Source organism: Myodes glareolus, chromosome 3, assembly GCF_982192425.1.
Source record: "Myodes glareolus chromosome 3, mMyoGla1.1, whole genome shotgun sequence".
Taxonomy (NCBI): Eukaryota; Metazoa; Chordata; class Mammalia; order Rodentia; family Cricetidae; genus Myodes; species Myodes glareolus.
In genome coordinates, this window is record NC_142028.1 from 102,874,578 (window position 1) to 102,890,248 (window position 15,671).

Sequence of the window (15,671 nt, forward strand, 5' to 3'; positions counted from 1 at the left end):
TTCTTACATTTAATTCATTGTTTTTGTGGCTCCACCCTCCGAGTCCATTCTTATGAAACATTGCCTAGTTATCATCCTTGTCCTTTCTCTAATATGCTAATAAAGTTACATCCTTAGTTTCTTCTTTCTAATGATCATTCCTGCAGAATCCTCCAGGCAGAAGCTGGGATTCTCCTTTCCTTTCCTAACACCATCCAATAGCTTTGACTCTACATTCAAGAAAAATACTGTACAGATTTTGATCACAAACAAGGAAGCATCAGGACTCTCACCCTGACCTCATTTCTGCTGTGCTCCCTTCTTGCCAAGTTAAAGATATCTTTCCAAATAGCCTTTCTGTTCTTCAGTGTTATAGACCTGCTGTGTTGTACAGGCATTTGAGACTTGCCTGCTGTCTACCTGGAGTATACCAGATTTTCACAGAATGAGTCATGCTTCTCTTTTGGTTGTTTTCAGAGAGATCTTTATGAACCAAGCACCTTTCTGTAGCAATGTTAGTACAAGTATTAAAAACTGAAAAATCCATTTCTTACTTCTTCATCTGCACTGCTAACGAAGCTTGTGATCTTTGCTATTTGACACTGTATGGACGACTCAGCAACATAAAAAATTAGGATCAGAAGACAACAAGATGTCAAAGAAAGTATCTGGCAAGGTAAGACTCATAGGTCCAGGGTTGAGTGTCATTTCCATTAGGGCCACTAGAGGTTGCCCAATACAGAAACAAAAACAAAGCATTAAAGCTAGACAAATCACAGTGGGGAGAAAAAGAAAAAGAGAGAAACCACTGAATGCTCCTCCAACAGAACAGAAAGGCAGAGGTCCACCGAGTCACATCCAAATTTCATTAGGAATATTTCTACCTCAAGGTGCCCTTTAAAGGACCATGATTTAAAGCAGTGAATACCCCTTAGTACATCCTATTAGGTATCCTTCTATCTTTCTATATCATCTCCTGGATGTAACCAAACCTAACCATACAAAGCGAAGAGAGGGACTGTGGAGGTAGCCCAGTCTGTAACATATGTGGCAGAGCATGAGGACCTGAGTTCGATTCCCAGCACCTGTACAGAAAAGACAAGAGAAGCAGCATACACATGCCATCCCAAGTCAAAGACAAAGGATCCCTGCAACCTGCAAGCCAGACAGTCTACCCAATGACAACGCTCAGGTACAACCCAAAGACTCTTCTTCAAAGAGTATGGAGAAAAGCAATTAAAGAAGACACCCAATGCCCATCTCTTGTCTATACACATTCACACATATACGTAGATATGCGTGCGCATACATACACACACACCTACCCTCTACCCTCTACACTGCTCTGTAGCCTCCAAACAAAGATGTGGAAAATGCATCAACAGGCTGCTCAACGTTTCAATCAATGAAAGGCCTGGCACGAGATCAAAGGGTGAAAACATGGTGAAGCCAGGGAGCTTATTCCCTAGACACTGTCCAGCAGGTTCCTACAGGCTGCTTGCACCCTTGTTTAGAGGGCCATCTCCCCTTAGGCAGCGCTATCTGTGACATCAGTGTCTCCCTCCCTCCCTACACAGGCCAGAGTACCTTAGTTATTCTCAGATGATTCACCCATCATGTGGAATGAATATCCATTAACTTTGAAAACATACTTATAGAGAATTACTTTATTAAACTTTCTTCAATTATTCCATTGAGCATGAACCCCATGTCCTGTCATGACCTTGATGAATCTAAACAAGTGAACGATATGCAATCACAGGCTATGCGCTCCAGTTCCTGCACACTGTGCTACAGGTACAACTGCTGCAAGCTCAATCTGAGAACAGACTTTACAAAATGTGTGCGAGTCACGTGACTATGAAGATAGGAACACTTCGGTAAGAGAGGATAATTCAGAAAGAACTGTGTTCTGACAAAAGGGCACATGTCAAAAGAGAAGGAAGGATAGACAGGCTTGCGAGTGCTCTGCTCAGCAACGGAAAGTCTTCTTGTCAAGGTCTGTGCTCAATAGAAAACTCTCAACTCCGTCACGGAGAAGTAAGGTAAGGATGCAGGGACATGAATGAAGCCACTACAGAGAACACATCTTCTCCAAGTTAGTACACCAGTAACTAGTGTTCTTTCCACCCTCTGATGCCTTGGCCTTGGCCTCTTTATTTTATATAACCAGGTGAGAATTTGCAAAGAAGAAGAAAATCCACAGGACAACAAGGTGAGAAGTTAACACTGCAGTTATGGCTAATGAAAAATCATCCAATGGAAAAAATATAAAATTAACACAAGGAGCTAGGTTAAGGATCTTAAATACACTATGCTGAATGGAAAAATATCTAACTCCCAAAGTTCCCAAACTTGGAGTATCTGGAAAAATCCAACTAGGACTACAGTACAAATAGATTTAAAGTAGAACTTTAAAAGTCTCAACATTAGGGTCTGGATATATTGCTTGGTGGTTAAGAATGAATACTGCTCTAGTATGAGACCAGAGTTTAATTCCCAGCACCAACAGGGCAGCTCACAACTGTATTTAACTCCAATTCCAGGAGATCTGATAATCTCTTCTGTCCTCCATGGGTGCCAGGCACACACATAATGCACTGACATACATGTAGGCATAGCACCCAATACAGGCAAAACTTTAAAAAATATTGTGTGTTAAGATGAAGAGGAGGAGAAATAACAAGAGAAATGGGCCATGATCACCCTCTTTTCAGAGCAATGGCTTTACTGCCATCAGTGACGAGTGAGCATCAAGCAATCTACACCCAGTATGCTTCTAGTCTCTGTTCCTATGGTGCAACCTACGTCCTTCTCTGACAGTACTCCATTAATCAGAGCAAATGAGCACAAAATGATGTGACACACTGTCTATGGTCATGGTTTTCCAGACATAGTTAATACCTCCATCATCAACTTGACTCCAATTTGCAGATTTCCTCAAACAATCACAGTTGACATAGTACTGTACCCAGCAAGTACAGACAGAAGCACAGAGGTACCACTGTTTAAAAGAGCTGCCCAGTAGCAATGGTTCCCTTCTTCCCAGGCACTTCCACCCCTCTGATGCCCACAGGGCTGCAGGAATCAGCAAAGGGTGCAATATCATTTTAATAGTCCAAATAAACTATTGTCCATGGCTGTTTTAGGACACGGGAGCAGTGTTGTATAATAAGCTTTTTCCTACTTCTGCAAGCCCCAGAGAGACTCAAGGCTCCTAGGGAGCTACGAGGTAGGAAGCGTGGAGAAGAAATAACAGTGAACAAGTCTTTGCGGCTTGCTATAAGAAGAAAAGAAACGAAAACATGGTATTGTTGCCTCAGCTCCAGTATTCAGCTGGCTCTCCTGAAAGGAGGCAGGGATGGACAGGAGTTTTCTCTATAAATTAACAACAAATTTGACGAAATTTCCAGGGAAGCTCTGTGTGTCATGAAATCAAGAAAAAAAAAAGATATCATTACAGATTACTATAATAACAGTACAATGACTAGTTTGAGAGAATATAACATTTCTTTTATTAAACCTCATTTTCAAAACTTAAATGTTTGTGCATGCATGTATGTATGTACGTACGTATGTATGTATGTATGTTTAAGGTAGAATTTGAACAAAAGCCGAATATTAGTTAAAACTTAAGAGTTTCAAATCACAATGGATCATCTACAGAATTTTTAAGTGTTTTTTTTAATAATCAGAAGATAAATTTTAAATGTAAAATTTTAATCACCATCCATGATCCATATCTCAAGTTACAATCACTTATTGTTTCTTAGGTATGACTAAAATAGGAACAGTGAAAGTTTTATATGTGTGAGCACCACACACAGGCACAGCATGCTTTTAAAGGCTAATGGTTCAATAAACTTTATATCAAAGCTGAACAACCACATAACTTGATCCTTAAAATTAAAAAAAAAAAAAAAGACATGGTCTCCTTATGTAGCCCCGGATGGCCTGGAAGTCACTGTGTGAGCCAGGTGAGCCTCAAACCCATCGTGCCTGGCAAAAGTACAACCCCATCTTCCAGCTCATGACCCTCCAGCTTCTTCATCATCAGTGCATCCTACCTGTGTGACTCTGCACACATCTTGACCCATTTTTAAAAAATCATTAATTTATAGCACTCAAATATTAATGATGTGGTTAGTATACTTTATAGAAAGAATAAAGTGGTTTAGAGAGTGGCTCAGCTGTTGAAAGAGTCCTTGTTGTTCTTGCAGAAGACCCAAGTTCTAGACCCACAGTCACAGGGCAACGATCAATAGTCTATAACACTCTGGGTACCAGGCATGAACACGGCACAAAAACATACATGCAGCAAATCACCCAAACACATGAAAAAATATAATAAAATAATTTAAAAGAAAGAACAAATCCATAATGGTGAAACTATCAGTAAATCTCTCAAAAACTGAATGACCTTCTTTCTCACTTAGCTTATAACAAAGAGGCACAAATTAAAGCAGTGACCTGGAGCCCCAGTACAAATCTGCCCTACACAATCAACGCAGCTTCTGAAGTGAGTTCTAACTATCACTGAGAACAATTGCTTAAACTCACTTTCCAGCTCAGTGTTGCTCTCATCTAATGGGTTTTATTATGGTTAAAACACCATATTACCTAAGGCAATCCCTATAGAACATGGTTATACTTATCATTTGAGCCAGAAAGTATCTACATAAGAGTAAACTACAAAATGCACACAACAAACAAACAAACAAAAAAGCTCCCACAATTTATCAAACAGGCAAAATAGCAAAAATAAAAAAAGGTTAGTCGCAAGGTTGCCAACTAGGAATCACCTGGTAAAACTGAAGGTGCGGTGATTGTCAACAGTCTCAGATAGCAAGGGCCAGGAATGGAAAGGTCCACAGCCTCCTCCTCCAGCTCATCAGGAACAGGCATTTCTGGCCTTATCTGAAGGAAGTAATGGCATGTCAGAGAGGCTGGAATTAAACATGCAAAATATATTCTTTGTTGATTGACTCTGTGTTAAGATGTCAAAGTTGTCTTAGATACATCACTCTTTAATATCAAAAGCCAATTTAAATAAAAATTTCTAAGAATTCATGTAACAGCAGGGATGGTCATGCACACCCTTAATCCCAACACTTGGGAAGCAAAGGAAGGAGAATCTCTTTGAGTTTGAGGCCAGAAAACCACACACACACACACACACACACACACACACACACACACACACACTCATGTCCCAGACTTATTAAATGATAAACTCTAGTAATTTTATTTGGTATTATCTCAGTTCCACTTAAAGAACTGATAGTAATATGGTAAGAATATCACCATAAGCTAGCATGAGCAATGATTATTATAGAAAACTAATAAAATTAGCTTTTAATTAGTAAAATAATACTACATGCCACATAGTAAAAAGATACCAACACTGGCATATTCAATGCATTCAACCTTAGTATTGTATAATTCAATATTTGATTTATCTAATTTTTATTCTAATTCATGATTTAGATGCTTAGAGAGAGGCTCAGGAGATAAGAGCAATTGCTGGTCTTCCAGAGGACTGAGTTTGGATCCCAGAAAACATGCTGGTAGCTCACAACTGTATACCTTTGGCTCTAGGTGTTTCAACATATTCTTCTGGCTTTTATGGCTGTAAACACACACACACACACACACACACATCTTTTAAAAATCGTTATCTCAGCTGTATCTCTATGACAAAGATTAAAACTTTCTATTGGAAACATGTGTAGATTGGTGCATGACAAATATTTTACTTGATATTCCTTGGACTTAGCAATTGTTGCTACAGAAAATAAAATTACTAAAATCAGTAATCAGTAACTTCACTTTATTGTATGCAATTTGTATTTTGAAGAATTTTTTCAGTTGCTTTATGTGAATTAAAAAAATGTAACATTAGCACTATCATATTTTCCACAAGATATAATGGTAAAGCAATTAATTAAATTTTTAATACTTTAAATGACACACCATCATAATGTCCATGCAGAGATAATTAGCATTAGGGAAGGGAATCAAAATACAGAAAAGTGGTTGCTATAATCATAAAGTACCAGAACCTAGTTGTTACCATTTGCCTGTCTCTGGGAGTTATTTTTAGAAATAATTAACAATTTCTACAGACTGCCTTCTTCATAGGTCCCCAAAGTACCATTTCATTAGCAACTGCACCGAGTCAGGATTCTTGCAGAGAAATAAAAGAAAATAGACAGCAAATGCTTCTCTTATGTATAATAATCTCAACTCCAGTGATGCTGTTCAACCATAAGGAGAGTTATCATCAGCACATGAAGCACATGGGAAAGCAACTTAACTTCCTGAGGACTTTCCACAACGAGACTTCATTTAGCTTCAACACTGAGAGCTTAGCTCTAGGAGAACTAAGTCAGCCACACTACAGAAGTAACAATCACGCATCGTCAAGACAGGGTATGACAGCATTCACTTACGACACTACATTATCAGAGATACTCTGCACACTGAGAACCTTTCAGCTATAGCAAGCAGTGTTTCTCAAGAATCTCTGGTTTATAGTTGGAATTTTCTAAGTTTAGAATTACTGAGTACTGTCTTTGAAATTCTGAAAAGTACTAGAGCCTTTTAGTTCCCAAAAACTTAATGACTGAAAAAGAAAGTTCATTGTCCCTCTGATATGCATTCTAATTTTAAGCATTAAGAATCTTCAGAAAACGAGTAAAATAATTACCTTAAAGCCAAGAAATTCTAATACTAAGTATATAACAAAGATAAACAACATTAAAAATGTTCAAGAACATTATATAACATTATGCCTCCAAATATAAACATAATCAAGCACAAATTATTAAGCAAACTGAAGTCTGTCCATACAATAGAACATAATTCAACTAATAGTAGTAATAAAATATAACTTTAAAAAGGAAAAAAATAATGAAAGGGTGGGAGAGATGGCTGAGTGTGTTAAGGCACTTGCTACGAAGCCCAAAGATCTGAGTTGTATCTCCAGGTTTCACAAAGTGGGAGAGAAAACTGACTTGTCCTGTGACATCCACATATGCCCTTCTCTTCTCTTCCAGATGTACAGGAAACATAAGTGCTTGAAAGAGCCAAATAAAGATCAATGATAAATTTAATTAAAATAATCAAAATTACAGTAGAAATACAAAGAATCAAGAAAACAAAAGAATTGGTTCTTTGAAAGAAGAAACAGTATTAACAAAGACTTCACCAAACAAGTCAGAAGAGATAGAGAGAAGAAACTAGTAAAAAAGGAAAGGAAAAGCAAAAGATACCACTGAAATCCAGAGGATCACTGCAGAATGTTTTGAAAAAATATATTCTAATAAACTGAAAAACCTAGAAGAAATGGATAAATTTCTAGGTGCATATCATGTACAAAAATTAACTCAAGAAGATGAAAAACCTGAAAAGATCAACAAAAAACAATGAGATTGAATCATCAATAAAAAAAAAAAAAACTTCCCACAAAGCAAAGTCCTGGACTAGAAAGACTTATCACCTGGTTCTACCAAGTCTTTCAATTCCCACCAACGCTTCTTAAAGTACTTCACGAAACAGAAAAGACAGACTGCTTGCAAACTCGTGCTATGAAGCTGGTATTACACTGACACCAAAACGAGATAAGGAAATAAGAAAAATAACTATAAGCCAATTTCCTTGGTAAACATGAATGTAAAACCCATCAATAAAATACTTGCAATCAAACTCAAAAATACACCAAAAAATCAAACACTAATGATCAAGCTGGATTCATTCTAGGAACACAGGGCTAGTTCAATACACTCAGCTCACATCAAAGAATTAATGCATAAAAATATAGAAAATGGTGGGCAGGAGAACACATTGCTCCAGAAAAATCCAGGTTTGAATCCCCAAACCCATACAATGGCTCATAACCATCTTTAATGTTATTTTCATTCAACAAACATGCACATGGTGCATATACATGCACGCAAAAATTTTGCATGTAAACCCAAATAAATAAATCTTCATAAAAATATAGCACATAGGAAGCTCAGGACAAAAATTGCATAAATATTACGTGTAGAAAAAAAGTTCACAAAATTTAACATCCTTCATGCAAAACATCCTGCCTGCAGAAATCAGAGAGAGAATGATAAATACATTAAGACAATGGAAGGTATATGTTGTCGAATAATTATTTACCTATATAAAGACGTGCTGCATTTGTTTAACTATGTAAAAATGTGTTATATTTGTTTATGTTGTGGAATATTTTAACTATACAAAGACTACTGCATTTGCTTAACTATGTAAAGATGTGTTGCATTCATTTAATTATGTAAAGATGCCTTGCTATTTTATTTTCTTGCCTGCCTAAGGAACCTGATTGGTCTAATAAAAAAAGTGACCAGCCAAAAGTGAGGGAGAAGGTATAGGTGGGACTTCTGGGCAGGAAGAGTAAGTAAGTAAGTAGTAAAAAGTAATCAAGCATTAGTAAGTAAGTAAGTAAGTAGTAAGTAATTCAGGCTTGGAGGAAGAAAAAAAAGGAGATGCCAGGAATACACCAGGGGCCAGACAGACAGATATGGAGAAAATAGGCAAGTAGGGAACACAGAATGAAAGGTAAAAAGCTAGCCCTGAAGCCAAATGTAGACAAATAGAAACAGGTTAAATTAAGCTAAAAGAACTAGTGGGACAAGCCTAATCTAAGGTTGAAAATTCATAACTAATAATAAGTCTCTGTGTCTTTAATTGAGAGTTAGCTGGAATCCCAAAGAAAACCCTAACCATAATTATATGTAGAAAACTACAGTCAATGTTATACCGAATAAGAAAAAACTTAAGAGCATTTTCTCTAAAATCAGGAACAAGAAAAGTTTCTATCCTATATCTACTATTATTCAATCTAGTACTTGAAACTGTAGCCAAATCAGTAAGACATGAGAAAGAAGTAAAATGAACACATAGGAGAGGAAGTAAAATTATACACATTTATAAAAAATATGGAACTCTACATTACAGACCTAAAGGTTCCACCAGAAAAATCTTAAATTTGGCATACACTTTCAGAAAAGAAGCAGGATCAAATCTGTTGTTGAAAGAAATGCCGCTTGTTGGTTCCCAGCTGCCCAGATAGCTTAGACCCAAAATAATCACACAGAAACTGTATTAGAGCACTGCTTGCCCCATTACCTCTGGCTTCTTATTGGCTAACTCCTACATTAATTTAACCCATTACTATTAATCTGTATATCACCACATAGCTGTGGCTGACCGGGTGAAGATCCTAGCGTCTGTCTCCAGTGGCTCTATGGCATTTCTCTGACTCCGCCTTTCTTTCTCCCAACATACAGCCTAGCTTTCTCTGCCAAGTCCTGTTCTTCCCTGTCACAGGCTCAAAGCAGTTCTTTATTCGTTAACCAAGAAAAGCAACACATAGATAGAAGGACCTCCCACACCATTTAATAGCTTTCTGCACACCAAATATAATTAGAAATAAAGTAGGGAAATAATGTCACTCACAATGGCCCCTTCCTGAACAAGATAACTAGGAATAAACCTAACCAAAGAGTGAAGGCTTCTATAGTTAAAAGATATAAACCACCAAGGAAGCAGATAGAAAGGCATCCAATTTTCATGGATCATCAGGATAGTATTTTGTCAATGGCCATATTATCAAAAGCAACATATGACATTCAGGGAGGTCCCCATCAAAATTCTAAAGAAATTCTTCACAGAAACAGAAAAATAATAATCTTAAAATTCATATACAAAAACATAAAAAAACTAATAAGCCAAAGAAGTCTAGAGAAAAAGAGAAGAGAGGAAGGGTATTATAGTACCTTATCTTAAATTATACCATAGAACTATAATCACAAAATAGAATAATACTGACTCAAAAGCAGATACAAACAACAATGGAATAAAACAGATGAATCATAAATAAATACACCCAGTCACAGCCACATGGCTTTCAATAGAATGACTAAAAATGCGTATTAGAGAAAAGCCTCCTCAGCAAGGAATGATTTAAAAAAAAAAAAAAAAGACCCTATACATCCACAGAGAACAATGAAACTAGACTCTTATCTCTGGTCCTCAATGAAAAAAAGAAATCAACCAAAAGTTGATTAAAGACCTCAATGTAAGAATTGAAGGGTTGAAACAAATCAGGGGTAACACTTCAAAGTATAGGCATAGGCACAGCCTTTTTTTTCTTTGGGGAGGTAGAGGACTCTCTTTTTTTGTGAAACAGGGTCTCATATAGGCCAGGCTTGCCTCCAGTTTTAGCTGAGACTTTAGCTCATTTTGCTACTTTCCAAGTCTGGAATAACAGGTGTGTACTACCACACTGACTAGTGACGACTTTTTAAAACAATTTTTTTATTTGAATGGGGGTTAGGCTGCATGTATCTGTGTGTGCCACTTGCTCGAGTGCTGCCTGCAGAGGTCAGAAGGAAGAACAGGTGAGCTGGAGTTACAGGTGATAGTGAACTACTAGATGGGTGCTGGGAATTGAACCTGGGTCCTCTGCAAGAGCAGACAGTGCTCTTACTCGCTGAGCCATCACTCCAGCACCATCAGTACCCTTTTACAGAGGACTCCAACAGTCCTGGATTGAACAAGCCTTGACAAATGGGGAGTGTGGCACTTCACAGTGCTTCTCAGAACAAATGGCAGAATAGAGGAGCAGCGAACGGACTAGGAAAAAGAGATTAATATCCAGAATATATAAGGAATTTAAAAAATTGAACATTAAAAACCAAGTAATGCAAACAAAAATGGGGAAATTAACAGATACTTTTCAAATGAACAAGTAAAATAGCCAATAAATAAATGTAAAGGTTGCAGCATTATTAGTCATTAAGCAAATGTAAACCAAAACTACTTTGAGTCCAACTCTGATCAGAATGGCAAATATATAAAAATTTAAAAATATATTAAATGCTGGCAATGATGTAGTAGGAAAGAAACCTGCACACTCCTCAATAAACTAAAGGTAGAACTAGCATATAATCTCGCTATTCCCCCTTCTGGATATAGACCTGAAGGAACCAAAGGTGGCATGTTATAGAGATAATCACAAACTCATGCTTTCCTGGCACAATTCACAATAGCCAAGGCATAGAATCAGCCTGGTCGCCCATCAGTAACTGAATGGTTAAAGAGAAAGTGCCATGTATACACCATGGCATTTTATTTCAGCAATGAGAATAATAAAATCATATCACTTGTAGGAAAGGATGGAATTAGAGATCAGCATGTTAAATGAGATTAACAAGACCACATATTTTCTCTTACATCTGAATCTTCCTTTAAAACAGTGGGCTTTGACGGAGAAGGGTTATCTGTCTATGTGTTACTTTCATTAGTTAATAAAGAAACTGCCTTGGCCTCTTGATAGGAGAAAATTAGGTAGACGGAGTAAACAGTAGAGAATGCTGGGAGAAAGAAAGCAGAGGCAGGCAGACGCCATGACTCTCCTCTCCAAGACAGCCGCAGGTTAGAATCCTCCTGGTAAGTCACCACCTCGTGGTGCTACACAGATTATTAGAAATGGGTTAGATCAATATGTAAGAGTTAGCCAATAAGAGGCTACAGATAATGGGCCAAGCAGTGTTTAAATGAATACAGTTTCCGTGTAATTATTTTGGGTAAAGCTAGCTAGGAGCCGGGCCGCAGTCCACTGCTCCCACAACTACAGGGCTTGAAAGTATATATTAGGGACTAGCGAGGCCAGATAGAGGCGGGTGAAAGGAAGGAAATGAAGTACAAAGATACATAAGATACACGCTGCACAGAAAAGAACCTTGAAAAAACTATAAAAAGGAAGGCAGTCACAAACTCCACATTCTGGTTGATTCCATTTATAAGAAAGGTTCAGAAAAGGCAAGTTCACTGAAAGATAAACGTTTGTTTAGGGAATAGAGAGGAAGGGAGTAAGGCGACCACCAACCCAACAAGGGCTCTTTTGGGAAGAATGCTCTCACACAAATCTTTACACATTTTAGAAGCACTAAGCTGCCCAGTTTAAATGGATGAGTCTTATGGTTTGTGAATTACAAGTTAAAGAAGTTGCTTAAAATGAAAGTAAAATTGTCTAATTTCACACTGATGGATGCCAGCTAATGTTGGTGCCAGGAGTCAAACTTGGGTACCATGGGAGAACATTAAGTGCTCTTAACTTTTGAACCATCTCTCCAGTTCCTCTACTCATGTCTTAAGGAATTATTTCTTCCAGATATCTAACACCAATCTTTGACTTTAGTTTCTGTATAACAACATAATATTGTTATTATTATAGCTTAGAGCGAGAGCACTCACGTGTAAGAATATCTGTTGAAGTTACAAAATTTTGGTAATTGCATCGCATTAGCTGCTAAAACATCCAGGGACAGCTCAGTACACCCTTAGAATATACACACAAATCTACGAGACCTCCCAGTTATAGAAAAGGTTTGCTGAAAAACAAAAGTCAGCAGAAAGGCAAATAAAAAAATGACAAATTGAAACTCTCCTTCAAATTGAACTGAATATGGGAAAGTTTACCTACAAAATACCTCATTGTGCACACCTATCCAGATAATCTTCCAACACCTACGTGTGTCTCACCTATGAGATCAGAGAGTGCACAAGCCGAGGAGTGTGCTGTAGAATGTGTCAAGTATCTGCATAAATTTAGCTAAAAAGAGAAACAGCTTCTGATGAATGCAATGACATTCACTTAAATCAAAGCCAAGAGGGTTATACCATATTTATACCAACCCTGGATACATAATGAGTTCTTCTTTACTGCTTCTAAAAATAACCCCAGAAATCAACAGGACTATCTTAAAATCTTTGGAAGTTTAATTTTGTAACAGCTGAATATTATTTAATGACACTAAGTCAGAAAAAAAAAATCAATGTCTTCCACCTAAAAGTTTATCCATTACTAGTTATTTTACCAGAAAATCATTCTATATTGTCTTAGTTGATTTGTTTTATTTTTTTTCCTTTTGGATAGGTGGAGGGCAGGATGCTAAAGAAATAAGAGGATAATAGTAAAAAATCCACAAAAGCACAGAATACTACAAATAATCGGGGAAGGTGTTGTCTATTTTTTAGTATTGAAATAAATGGGCCCTCAAAAAATTTTAAATCAAATTTAGATTTTCAAGATAAACAATGACATTACTGCAAATTCACAAAACACATGTAATCATTAAACATCCTCAGTGCATAAGACAGAACATGACACTTAGCAGACAGTCAGTGAGTAGTTATTCAACCATGCCAGAGGTAAGTGCCCATCACCGGAGATCCACAAGCAAACTTCATAGGGAACAGTGTGACTGAATGGACTTTGTATCTAATGCCTTATTCACATAGGTCTCCTCCTCCAGTCCCATCATACGCCATTTCTATCTGACATCAGACGTATTAGTTTACCACCACATTTCCTCCTCTGACCTGCCACTTCCCTTACCCCTTTGTTCCACATGCCTGTGAACTTTCCACAAGTTATACAGTATATGTTCGTAGTCATCAACAAATAAGAAAGATTTGCTTCTTAAGGAGATTTAATGAAAAGAGCCACCTGCAAATGTACACAGGAGTGAGAACGCACAAAGATAGGTATATAGTACACTTGTAAAAATGTATCTTGTTTCAATTTGTTTTGTTTTTAATTCTAGCTGAAAAACCACAGCAAGGTGAAAAATTTATCTCAGAAGTTGGCACACTGGAAAGAGAGGATGTGAATAGAGTTTCCCTGTTAAAGTATACAGTAATCTGGGATCCCTTGAGAGAGTCAATTGCCCTGGTGGCAAACAGCTACAGAAACCCCCGTTTGCATGGACTTTGGAAACATTCAAAACTACTCTATTATTGAAAATGTGCATTTTACATTACTGCTAACATCCACAAAATGCCTTACTGTACACCTAGTTGGGGCGGAGAGCACTTATTTGGGACATAAGCAGTTTCTCAACTTTTATTCTTTAGATATTCAAACAGTCACACTGGAAGAAGGAATAAAAAGAGGATGCCAAGAAATTCACAAACTTTGATCTCCAGGACACTTTCTGGGGAATACTATATGTAAATTCATATAACACAATTTCACCTTTTAGCGCAAAGGCATTCATTAGTCATCTATATTATCTGGACTCATAGTGGCAATGAAGGTAAAATCAGTGCTTTAACTCCTTAACATGATCCAGTACATTAAAGCCAGTTAAATTACCTAAGTACTAGATTGTTGTTTCTTTCTTTAAAGACAGGAAACCCTGGCTAATGTAACCCTGGCTAATCTGGAATTTGCTACGCAGACCAGGTTGGTCTTGAGTGCACATAGACCAAACTACTTTTGCATCCCTACAGTGCTGGGATTAAAGTCTTATACAACTACACCCATCATATACTAATTTTACATTTAGTTTAAAATAAAAATAATTGCCTAGCATATACAAGGCTGAAATTCCATCCCCAACACTGCAACAGCAGTATCAACAACATTAATAACTTACTTATTTTAGAAGCCAACGCCATACTTTTTGCTGACTTATAAAAGTAATGACACTTTCTTCTTGACATATAAATCATTTTCTGTCTTACTAAAAAAGTTTTTTTTTCTTATGACACTTGTTGTTTGTGAAAGATAAAGATTGTTAGCAGCACAGGAAGTAGAAAATGTTCATCTATTGGGCCATGCTTATAACTCAACTCCAAGACGGCACTCTGACCTGACAGGAAAGTGGTTCTTAGAATGGTACAGAATTTCCGGGCAAGCCACAACTCCAGTCATTTAGGATGAAGCCATATGCACCACAGTGCCTTTCACTTACTTCAAGGAGACTCAAACCTATCTCTTACGGAGCATAAGATCACACAGCTTTACAGTTTCAAAGAGAAATGAACAAGTTATATTATAAGGATGCTATACCTAGAGATGCATACACACTCATCAGGAAATGAGCTCCTATGATGGGAAATAAAGACATATAGCCAGAAAAAAAACAAGAGACAGTAGTGAAAAGGCAGAAGCTCTTACCTTTTCCGGCAGATGAAGGACAGTATGCTCTCCTGAGCTGAAGGAAGACAGAGATTTATAGGCAGCACTTGCTACAATGGGATCCTGGGTGAGACAAATGGAAATCAACACACATCAACAGCAGATCTAGAGGAGGCAAGAAAACCTTCGCTCCCCAGTGCCAGGCTGCTACAATCAGTGTCTGAGGGATGGTAGTCAACTGTTACTTGGGTCAAAAAAAAAATTTACTAGAGGCTTGAGAAATCAAGTTTCTCACTTCAGCAAAATACTGTTTTTTTAAAAAAAGTATGAGACAAATAAACAAAAGTATCATTAAGAAAGAAGAATGGCTGAGGAAAATTACCACCATCAAGCATTCTTCTGGAGAATCTGCCCCAAAGAGTAACAGAAAATAAAGCTAGGCCAATGGGTTCATCAGAAACACTAAAATTTTACCCTAACTTGGACCTTAAAAATCATCTAATTCCTCGGGTTCCTCTTGATTAGTCCAGTATAGTACAACTTTGGGGGTTTATGCCGAACAAGCTCATGTTTAACAGGACAAGCGAGCTCGCTGTTTGTAGTCCAACTTTATGCACCCATAGGTCAAGTATGACATCTCCAGCCCTCTGCACTCATCATTGGGATGGTGCCTACAAACCCACTAAAGGACTCAGGAGTTGGCTCGTGCATTCAGAAAAAAGAACTTTCT

At 37.4% G+C, this 15,671-nt stretch overlaps 1 protein-coding gene across 1 annotated transcript in view; it reads right to left on the minus strand.

Annotated features, from left to right (window-relative positions):
• Focad (focadhesin) overlaps positions 1 to 15,671 on the minus strand; it is a 297,602-nt gene that overhangs the window by 98,336 nt on the left and 183,595 nt on the right. Inside the window, exons 18-19 of the mRNA XM_087904862.1 lie at positions 14,981 to 15,064; positions 4,782 to 4,896 (exon numbers count right to left, since the gene is read on the minus strand). Coding sequence (XP_087760988.1) covers positions 4,782 to 4,896; positions 14,981 to 15,064 — 199 coding nt within the window. The remainder of the gene's footprint in view (positions 1 to 4,781; positions 4,897 to 14,980; positions 15,065 to 15,671) is intronic.